Genomic DNA, 10,909 nt, shown 5'->3' with positions numbered 1-10,909 from the left:
AGAGACACTCGAAATGACTACTGCACCCTTAGTCATTTCCATCTTTCCGAGGATGCAGCTTTCATTACGCACCCTTGTGTCTTGGCCTGGGAGCAGCGTGCGCTGCCGCTGCGATCAGCTGTTCTTTCTCCCAATTTCTTTTTATATAAAATACAGTTTCCATGATTTGATATGCTTTCCTGAAAAACCTCTCCACGTCTGCCATGTCATAAAATGGAAAATAGAAATAATATGGATTTATTGAAAAACTGGTATCTGGGCCCACTGTTTAGCTGGATCCTTACCGCATATCTCTGTACGCGCACGTTCCGCTAGCACATGCTTTGAATTTAATACGCTTTGTTCACAAGGCTCACAAACCTACCAAACCGACCCGAGACTTGAAAAAAGCCCTAACCCTTGTCGGGCAACCAGTCGGACTTCGGTGAGGAAGGACCGAAGGTAGGTGACCGTCTGCAACTTCACCTCTACTCCTTGGTTAAATTTCTGCTTTACCTGTAAGCCTCGTCCCTCCTGATGGTTTTCCTTGCGGTTCTCTCTCTCTATTAAAAAAAATAATTTATATATATTTTTTCTTCTTAATTTCTTCCTTTGCTATAAGATTGTAGTCTCGTTTCAGAATTCTTTGCATACTCTCTGTCTTCCGCAGAATTTTGTTACCGGAATGTTTAATTCTTGGCTCAGATGTAAATTCATGGTTTCTAATATTTTAAGTTATCAATTTTCGTTTGAATTATAAGACTAAAATCTGAACGTGGAGGTTTGATGGAATTAGTATTTGCGATGAGACTGGATGATTCCGTTACTTCACGCAGAAACAGAGTGCTTAATGAAGAGTAGTTAGTTTATACTTGTAGATCGCTTCTTGAATTTTAAATCCAGATTAGGTTTGGTTTCCTTCCGCTGTGTTTCTGTCTGTGCATGCTGTTTTTGTTTTTCGTTTCATATGGATTGCTGATTTTTTTTTTTTTTGTGTGTGTGTTTTAACTTCTGAGATTATGGAGTTTTGAATGGGCGGGTCCACTTGGATTGGATCTGTCTTTTTCATTTTAGTTGATTTTCAGTGGGAATTGGGTTTGATCCATGTCAACCCCAACTGGGTCGCTATTTGACCCACTTAAACTATTTTCAATTTTCCAAGTAGTAACTGTATTGTCTAAGCTAGATGGATCGATCCATGACCCATGGGTGGAAATCTGTTAATCATTCTAGATTATTGGTTCGTTGTCCATGTCTCAAGGTTTGTATGTCTGATCAACAATCTGTTGTTTAGATCAGGTCCGGGTCAGTCCTGTTCTCTGACCTGCAACAGGCATATTGGAGAGCGGTGAACAGTGTTGAATCATAGGATTTCTAGAATGGGCTATTCTCTACTTAAGTATTTCAAGTCTCTGAGTTTGAGTTCCTTGTCTAACGCTTGGCTGTATTGTGTCATATTCTTATGTTAATAAAGGCTATTCTTTATTTATTCAATTTCCTAATGCATTTCTAATGTTATTGTAGTCTGTCATTTGTGTTAGATAAAATGATTTTAATTATGTATTAATAGAGACTGTTGGATCAGAGACGAGCTAGATTTGTGGTCAGACAATGTAGCATTTTGTTTCTTAGGAAACGTAGGTCTAGTTGCCTTTAGCAGATGTATTAACTAGGGAAGGGATGAGGAGGGAATCATTCTACATTGGGCCTTTGCAGTGAACATGATTTGAAGGTGATTCGTCCCAAGGGCTGTGATTCGAATTTTGTTTTATTGGGAGGGTGGCTGGTGCTTGTTTTGTACTTTATTATGTACCTGAATTTTAGCTTCTCTTTTGGTGCAATAATGAAAAAAATTCCAGTTGACCACCTTGATTGGAATTCAGTTGTCCATTTCTAATGAATTCAGGTCTCCGAGATCAAAAAATAGAGGAAAATATCTACTGATTAACAGAAATGTAGACCATTTGAAGCTTATTAGATTTGGAGAAAGGAACGGAGAGGAAGAGAGAGAGAGAGAGTCGTGGATTTGTGTCAAAGAAATGGTGCTTTTTTGTGAAGAGAATTCTTCAATTTGAGGAGGGAAAATTTTATAAAAACACAAAAGTATAGATGGGGAAACCCACAGAGAGTTAGGGGGTTTCGGTTTCGCTGTGTTTTGCAGGGGTGGACTAGTAGAGGGCTGCCAGAGAGAGAGAGAGAGAGAGGACTTTGCAGCGGTGGACTGGAGTATGGAGAAAGCCGACGGCGATTGTTGGAGATAGGTTCCAAAGGGGGGGGGGGGAAGTGGAGAGTGATGGCAATAGAGGCATACCTGTGATCTGTTTTGCGTGAGGGAGGGATAGGACTGTGAGGCTCATAAGAGTTGGGTTGTGCTGTTTTTTGTTTCTTTCCAATTTGTTCCCGGAACAAAGAAACTTTTTTTTTTGGTTTCTCTGTTTATGTTCTATTGTGCTCTAGATGCCCGGTTCAAAAGACCACAGGAAACAATCAATCCAAACAGTGCCTAAAATATCAGAAAATTAATGAAACTTACCTCTTGTAGAAAGATCCCCAAGTTTATTGAGTAAAAAACACACAAATTTTGGGAAATCTTTGCTTCTTCCCGATTCCAATTTCTGGTCAATTGCGATCCCCATCTGAATTGAGATCGATGGAGCTCAGTCTCATGTCCAATTCTGGGTTCTTAAACATTGAAAGCAAGCATACACCGTATGCCACTTTTCTTCCACTAACAGTAAGTATGACTTTGGCTCATTTGTTTGGGTGTTTGATTTCTAGTCCAATTGTTTTTATGATGCTGATACAAACATTGTGAAATTGTTTGTTCACGTTTCAGGAATAACCCATTTCAACTGGCGCTTGGGTTTTGTCAGCATCTTCGTTTTTTTAATTTTGATGTGTAACGAGTTATTGATGTAAAAGGAAAGATTCTAGTATGGAAAACTTAAAGTGAGAGGAAGGTGGATAAAAGCATCCGGCAACTACATCAAAATAAAATAAAGATGAAAATAACACAGGTGTATGACACTGTAGTGGCAAGCTAGTCCTAAAACATGACTGATGGAAAACCACTCCTTGTTTAGCTAAGTTGTCTACCTCCTCCTTAATTTGTCCATTGTTTCCATTGAAATGCACAGTCCTATCTTAGTGTAAGTATTTGATATGATGCACTACATGAGATCAGAAATCTTATGAGATTAGAAATCTTCAAGGAGGTTGCAGGCTGAGAATGCTTGTGCAATGTTGCAAACTGCCTGGAGTCAGAACCCTTAAGAGATTACTTTATGACAAAAAATTAGCTTTGAAGAAGGTAAGAGATTACTGTATGACAAGAAGTTGGCTTAGAAGTTAGAAGAAGGTAGGAGTTTTCTTCTCCTGGTCTCATGTAACTACCAACTGGATTAGAAGCCTTTTTTGCCCCTCTTATAGCAGTCTCATTAGTCGTGATTTTGAGAGTGAGACATCGAGGGATAAAGAGCTATGGTCCTTCCTCTCCACTCCACTCCATCCTTACGGACCTTACCTTCTGTTCTGTAATCAGAAATTTTTTTTCCCTCAACTCATCGTCAGAGTATCTCAGGATAGTCCGATGGCTGAGCTGGTTCTTTGATATCCATCATAGAACAATAAACAAAGACAAAACTTGCTCCAACGACCAACCTGTTCCAGGTAATAGTGCCCTGGCCAGCTCAACATGTCTTCTTACTCTTCTTCCCTTGCATCTTGAGTGGCTATAACACAAGGTTTACTTGTTAAGGGATGAAGATCTTAGGTATTAATGTTGATTCCTTTGTTTGAGAAAATAAATATTCCAGGTTTACTTGTTCTGAATTGTTTTTTCTTTTTGATACAATAAGTTATTTCATTTCATTCGGCAAAATCCAAATACACTGTATGGTATAAGCTGATGTACATCATGTACATGCGTATATAAAACTGTATCACAAGCAAAAACCTGCCCTCTATGGAGGCAGGTGTAAGAAGACCAGAAAACTCCGTACTAGATAATCGGAAGGGAATCTGGATGGCCGAGGGAATGGGAAAAATTATATTTGGTGAAGTCTTTGAGGGCATTTTGATAAAATTCTTTTGGCATATCAAAAAAAGTAAAGTCAGCAAGTGGTTGCAGTAGCATAAGGGATAGAGCTGTAAGATGGTAGACAATGGCTGGTGCATGGCTAATTGATGTATTGCACAGGTCAGGGAGTTGATAAATGTGATTGTTGCGAGTGTGTGGAAGAGGTTCAATGGCTAGCGGCAAGCTATGTGCTGAAGATAGTTTTTACCAATAAAATTAGCCTCCTAAGGCTGCGTTTTTTTTTTCCATAAAATATCTTATGTCATTTGTTGTGAACCAATAACAGATTGCATTGAGATTAGAGGGGGAAAATGTTTTACAGAAATGCAATCAAATAGTTTCAAACAACATCCATTTCAAAGTTCAGAATGTTGTCTTCCCAAAGTAGTGATAGTATCTTGATTTGGTACTCTTGACACCCATGGAGGACTCCACCCCCATCAAATGGCTGTATTCTTTCCCTCAATCATGTTCAAGTGACTTCTTTGTCATGTCCAACTAAAAAAAATACCAAATGGAACAAAAATATAAAATAAATTTATAAATAATTATTTTCCAGGAAAAATATTTTTTGTTGTAACAAATGGAGACTAAGGCAGTGCAATTTAAAGCCCATAGAATTTAATCTAGGGCCTAATATTTGAAACTTGAAAGAAGCAGCTGCAAATGTTGGAATTGAGAATACTATGAGTATTGGCTCCCAAGTTCTCTGCAAATTGTACTAATTACTGAAGGCCTTAATTCCATCAGGGTGATCATTATTATCCATCAAAATAAAGTTGATGTTGTCCAAAGTGAAGACCAGGTATGGTAAACTGGGAAGTGGGTGGTGGGCCAGTCTTGAAGTTTTTGGAAAGTAAGGCTTTAGTTGCGATCCTAGATTGTTTGGATTTAAGTTGCTCTGGATGTTATATGTTTTATAATTTCTGGTTGGGGACATAATGTCTAATTGTTTGCTTTTGTTATTAGCGAACTAGGTGAATTTTTTATGTATTACATTATTATTTTGTTTCGTTGGTTTGACTGAGATGCTAGTGTTTGATGGTGCTTGGAGTTGACAGAGTGTTTCTTTTCCTTGTTTTATTTATTTTTAAATCTTCAAAGGTTTGTGTTTAAATGTCCTTTTTCTCCTCTCTTTTGCTTCCTTTTATTTGATTTTCTGTTTTCCCTTTAGTCCCTCCCCTTATGATTTTGGTCAGGCCCAAAACCAAAATATTTATTTTGTTTCGACAGAGATAAGTCAATGTTAAGAAATATAAGTTGTATTTGTAGTTTCATGCATTTACAATTTCAACAATATTGGCAGATCTCCTCATGTTTTAATTCATAATAGTTCTTGTAGTCATCAAATACAGCACATCTATCATAAGTGTGGTCTTTCTGGTAAAAGGTTGCATCACTTTACTAAAATGTTATTGCCTCACACCTTATCATGGTAAGGCCCAACTGGAAATTCTGTTGGGGATTGTTTGGACTTTTGACTGGTGGGCAATAACCTTCAGATTTTGTTATGTTTTTTTTCAGAATTCTATAAGACCAAAATGGAAATGGTATTAGCGAGTTGTTAGGTCTGGTGGGAAATGTTTCTCATCATATTTCTTTTATTGCTTCCAAGCCATAAACTTGTTTGGATACAAATGGATTCTTTTATGCAGAAGTGGATGTATTTGAGATAATCATTGATCTCAGGCTGGGCTTGGTGGAGATCTCCTCTTTCTGCAAGTCTCTCCTAGATGATGTGCCTTCCACAATGCCGCCTCCAACTGATCTAGCAGTACTTCCATCTCCGGTAACTCTTGAGGCAATCAAGTTTACTTTCTTCTACAATTTCCTGATAATCTTTATATCCTTTGAGGTTTTCTTGTAGTTCTTCTTGTTATAATCATTGATATCTGAGCAATGTTGCCTGAGGTACTTTAATTGAGATACACCTCTTCCCCCAAAAAATATTTTCCTCTATAAAGAGAAATGAAATAAATGACTACTTGTTAATTTCTTAAGCCTGTTGGTTTTCTATTCTGAATCTTGATCGACTTTATGATTTCTCACCCATTTTGTTTGTATGACAAATATTTGATTTGAAGCCTAGCATTTTAATGCTGGGACACTCCAAGATCCAATTGAGTGGTTTAAGTTCATCATAATTAGTATAAATCTAAATTTATTTAATTAGGGGATATGCATTTCTTTTTTTTTTAAATGGGGGGCAAGTTGTAATTTATGGTTATTTAAAATTTGTGTCAGTCTAGCCGTTAGTGGGTTCTTTTTAGTATTGATTAGGATTTCTTTTTGAAGTTTAAAATATTATATTAACTGTTCTAGGCATGTACAATAAGTTTGTTACTTTAGGAAATTTAGGTTCTAGAATCCTAATCAAATAGGTGTTTTGATCTCTCCCTCTCTCTCTCTCTCCACCCCCTATCGCATTTTTATCTTCCTCTATTTTCTCTCTCAATCAAATCCTCTTTCTCCCCTTCGATTTTAAATCAATTTCTGATTTTAGACCCTATATTTTCTCTGTCAGTCGACCTCTCCATATTTTTCTTATTTGTCTCTTTCCATCTACCTTTGACCACCTTTTTCTCTATTCAATCAACCTCATCGATCTCAGTTATCTATATTATTTTGTTTCTGATTTATCATGTGAAAATAGTAGTTGAATCTGGTAGTTATCCTCTAAAATTCTGACCGTTAGATCTGAGATCAGATTTGTTTCATATCTAGCCATCAGATTGGAATCCTCTTTTCCCTATCTCTTAAGTCAGCCCATCACTGCAGATTGATCTATTTAAACTGCATCACACTTGCTTCCAGAATAAGTAAGAGACTGGCTCCATGTCCCCTTATTAAAAGATGGTGACAACCCTACATGTAAAATGAAACGTTTTCTTTATCCCTTTGAAAATTTTTTACTTTAGTTTTGGAGTGGGTTTATTTCTTGGGAAAGAACCATGACTATTTATCCAACAGAATAGCAAAATACTTGGGAATGTTAATGGTTTGTTTTAAAAGGTGAAAAAAGAAAGGTTTTGATGCAGATAACATAGCAAAAAGAATGAACATGCCAAAAATCGGTTGAATGGGAATGAACTCAGAAGTCAGTAGTGATTATATGTTTTTTTTTTGGTTGAAGAAGGCAGTCAATACCTTGTCCCCTTGTAAAATCTATGAGGAAGGTGTATGATCAAAATGTTTCAATCTGCGCATTTCAAACCTGAGGAAAAGCTTTGGGCTTTACTTGCCACCGTGTATGCAAAATGCTTTAGGGATCGATGGGATTAATGATGTGACCGGTTCCACCAAAGGTTTAAAGGCTCCAAAGTTTGAAGAAGCCAATGAACAAATCTGATTTCTCCAATGTAGTCGGTGGATTCTGTATTTGTAGGCACTGTAGAGGTGGTTGGTCAACCCATCATATGCTCTAATTTGCTTGTTTTTGAATCTGTATTCACACTGCGGAAACTTCAAGAAAATTTTCAATACCTAATAATAACTCTTCTCAAATTGACTAAAGAATCTTGAGTGTAGAACGTATTAAAACAGAAGAGCAAAAAGAACTTACATGGTGATCTTGGTGCCTGCAATTAGATCATAGTGTTCTCAGGTTTTCCTATTAGCATGATCTTGGGTTTGTTGATAGATAATTTAATAAACTATATAACACCAGAATCATAGGTTCTATGTGTTATCTATCCTCCCCCATCCCCTCCCCACCAAAAAAATTTTAAAAAATAAAAACCTTAAGTTCTCTGGGGTGTCTTCTTTGGTTGGGTGGAGTTCCAATCTGTTGCACCACAAATTAAGGTATTGTTTTTGATTTCTTATCATGTGATGCTTCGATTTATAGGACTTTCTTGCCTTTTAACAATTTGTAGGTCTTTGTATTGAGTTATTGTCAGTTGGGTTCTGGTGTTCATGTTGGTTCTATTTTATGTCTTTGTTACTTCTTAGGAGTAACTTATTGACATCCTGTTTCATGGATGTGCAGACACTGGCAAGAGACCAAGTCCATGAAATGGAAATATCAAGTCCGACAACTGTTGTAAAACCAAACAAGAGATTGACATCTGTTGTGTGGAATGACTTCGAAAGGGTAAAAAAGGGTGATGTTTGTGTGGCTGTTTGTAAACATTGCAAAAAGAAACTCAGTGGATCAAGTACTAGTGGTACGTCACATTTGAGAAATCATTTAAAAAGGTGTAGGAAAAGGACTAATCATGACATAACTGAGCTACTAGTAGTCAGAGAGAAGAAGAAAGATGGAACCCTTGACCTTGGAAACTTTAAGTTTGATCAGGAACAGAAAAAAGGTGAGACGTTTAGCCTCGAAAATTATAAGTTTGATCCAGAGAGGAGTCGACTTGATCTTGTACAAATGATAATCTTACATGGCTATCCGTTGGCCATGGTTGAGCACATTGGATTCAAAATGTTTGTTAAGAATCTCCAGCCATTGTTTAACCTAATGAATTGTTCTACTGTTGAGGCTGATTGTATGGCAATTTATGCAAAGGAGAAGCAGAAAATGTACGAAGTATTGGATAAATTGCATGGTAGAATTAGCCTCATTGCTGATATGTGGGTTTCGTGTGAAAGTGGTGGATACTTGTGTTTGACAGCACACTACATTGATGGGACTTGGCAAATGCAGAAAAGGATTCTCAATTTTGTAATGGTTGATCCCTCTCATACTGAAGACATACTTTCAGAAGTTCTTATGACATGTCTAATGGATTGGGATATTGATCGTAAACTGATCGCCTTGACATTGGATGACTGTTCCACCAATGATAATTTTGTTTCAAGAATAAGGGACCGACTCACACAGAATAAGTTGCTTTTGAGTAATGGTCAATTGTTTGATGTTCGCTGTGCTTCACATATTCTTAATCTTATTGTTCAAGATGCATTGGATGCACTGCGTGATGTAATTGAGAAAATTCGAGAAAGTATTAGGTATGTTAAAAGTTCACAGGGAAGGCAAGAAAAGTTCAACGAAATTGCTCAACAAATTCGGGTCTATTGTCAGAAGAGCTTATGTCTTGATTCTCCAATGAGATGGATTTCAACATATCTTATGCTTGAAGTTGCCTTGGAATACAAAGATGTATTTTCTCTTTTGCGAGAACATGACCCTGCCTACAAGCTGGCACCATCTGATCTAGAGTGGGGAAGGGCAACTGCCATTACTAACTATTTGAAGCTTTTCTTTGAAGTTACCAATAACTTCTCGAGCATTAAACATCCGACTGCAAATCTTTATTTTCCTGAGATTTGTGATGTTCACTTGCAATTGATTGAGTGGTGCAAAAGTGCAGATACATTCATTAGTGGTATGGCACTGAGGATGAAAAGCAAATTTGATAAATACTGGAACACTTGCAGTTTGGCTTTAGCAATGGCCGCCATTTTGGATCCTCGATTCAAGATGAAGTTGGTGGAATATTACTACCCACAGATATATGGTAGTGCTGCTGCAGATCGCATAAAGGTTGTCTCTGATAATATTAAGGAGCTTTTCAATGACTATGCAATATGTTCGACATTGACTAATTTCGAGCATGGTTTGGCTTGGGAAGGTCGAGCCAATAGTGGGTACAGTGGTACCGGCTTACCGAGTGCCAGCAATGACAGGCTTAGTGGTTTTGACAAGTTCCTTCATGAAACTTCCAATACGCAACGTGTTAAGTCAGATTTGGATAAATATTTGGAGGAACCTGTCTTTCCTCGTAATGTGGATTTTAGCATATTGAATTGGTGGAAAGTTCACACACCAAGGTATCCTATCTTATCTATGATGGCTCGTGACGTTCTCGGAATTCCAATGGCGACTGTTCCATTAGGATCAACATTCAATGCTGGTGGCAGGATACTTGATCCTTACCGGAGTGCTCTAAATCCCGACATTCTGCAGGCCTTGATATGCACACAAGACTGGTTACGAACTGATTTAGAAGGTTACTTAGTTCCTTAATTCTAATTTATTTTTATTATAATGGTTCTATTATTATTGTCAATTTTCCTTAGTTTCTTCTATAAACAATTCATGCCTGTTAACAGAATCACAGCCATCCTCAAGCCATGCGGTTTTGTCCTTGTGCCTTGATACAACTTAGTCTGTGGATGGTATGTTCAACTGCATCTATTTATATATCAGCTAATTTTTCATTCCTTATCTGTGTCAGTTTTACTTGTTTATTCTTTCAATTTGCGATTGAATTAACACGTGAATTGTTTTCTGCAAGGTTCACGGATCATTATGATGGTGCCTAATTGTATCTGGATGCTATTTTCTTCTCATCCTCCATGCCATTTCTATTATCTTTGGAGCTTAAATGCTATTTGGGAAGATATGTTAACCTTTACATGTACTGAGATGTACCATTGTCGACTTAGATGGTTAGAGGTGGTCTTTATCATGCTTTAAGGGAAACTTATGATCTGGGTCTGGTTTTTTAGTTCCCATCATTTTTTTTTTCAATAATCTGGATCCTATTAATGGAGTTTCATAGCAGGGTATGTGGGTTCTTCAGTTCAGAATGAACAAAGTTAGTTAGTGGTCCTCTTGTCCAGCCCACTTCCAAGGACTCCGTCCGATATTTTACAAGCCTGTATTGCATTTCCCTATAGCATTTACTGGTTTAACCATTTGTTTTTGTTTTTTTTTTTTAAATTTATGTTTAAATGTTTCATGTATATATATTAATAGAGAACATCAAAGTGCGTTTACAATATAGCTAATACGTTGTAAAACAGAATCACTTGAAGGATTACATCTAGCAGACTCAGTAGCAATAAGACATGGTTTAACTATTTGTTCTTAGATGGATTTTTTTCTTTTTTATCATAACG

General features: G+C 37.1%; 1 protein-coding gene across 3 annotated transcripts; it reads left to right on the top strand.

Annotated features, from left to right (window-relative positions):
• The first annotated feature begins 357 nt into the window (after window positions 1-357).
• On the top strand, window positions 358-10,522 carry LOC122651389 (zinc finger BED domain-containing protein RICESLEEPER 1-like). 3 transcript variants are annotated; one of them, XM_043844767.1, is made up of 5 exons: window positions 358-497; window positions 5,747-5,846; window positions 8,046-10,014; window positions 10,118-10,182; window positions 10,299-10,522. In XM_043844767.1, the coding sequence occupies exons 2-4, from the start codon at window positions 5,808-5,810 to the stop codon at window positions 10,171-10,173; spliced, it is 2,064 nt and encodes a 687-aa protein (XP_043700702.1). In that variant the 5' UTR covers window positions 358-497; window positions 5,747-5,807; the 3' UTR covers window positions 10,174-10,182; window positions 10,299-10,522. The 3 variants fall into 3 exon arrangements, with proteins under 3 accessions (XP_043700702.1, XP_043700701.1, XP_043700704.1); XM_043844766.1 differs by having other exon boundaries at window positions 10,118-10,183; window positions 10,303-10,522; XM_043844769.1 differs by lacking the exon at window positions 358-497 and having other exon boundaries at window positions 5,748-5,847; window positions 8,049-10,014; window positions 10,118-10,183; window positions 10,303-10,522.
• The last annotated feature ends 387 nt before the right edge of the window (window positions 10,523-10,909 follow it).

This window comes from Telopea speciosissima, chromosome 2 (assembly GCF_018873765.1).
Source record: "Telopea speciosissima isolate NSW1024214 ecotype Mountain lineage chromosome 2, Tspe_v1, whole genome shotgun sequence".
In the NCBI taxonomy this organism is placed as follows: Eukaryota; Viridiplantae; Streptophyta; class Magnoliopsida; order Proteales; family Proteaceae; genus Telopea; species Telopea speciosissima.
This window is presented reverse-complemented; position numbering and strand designations above follow the sequence as displayed.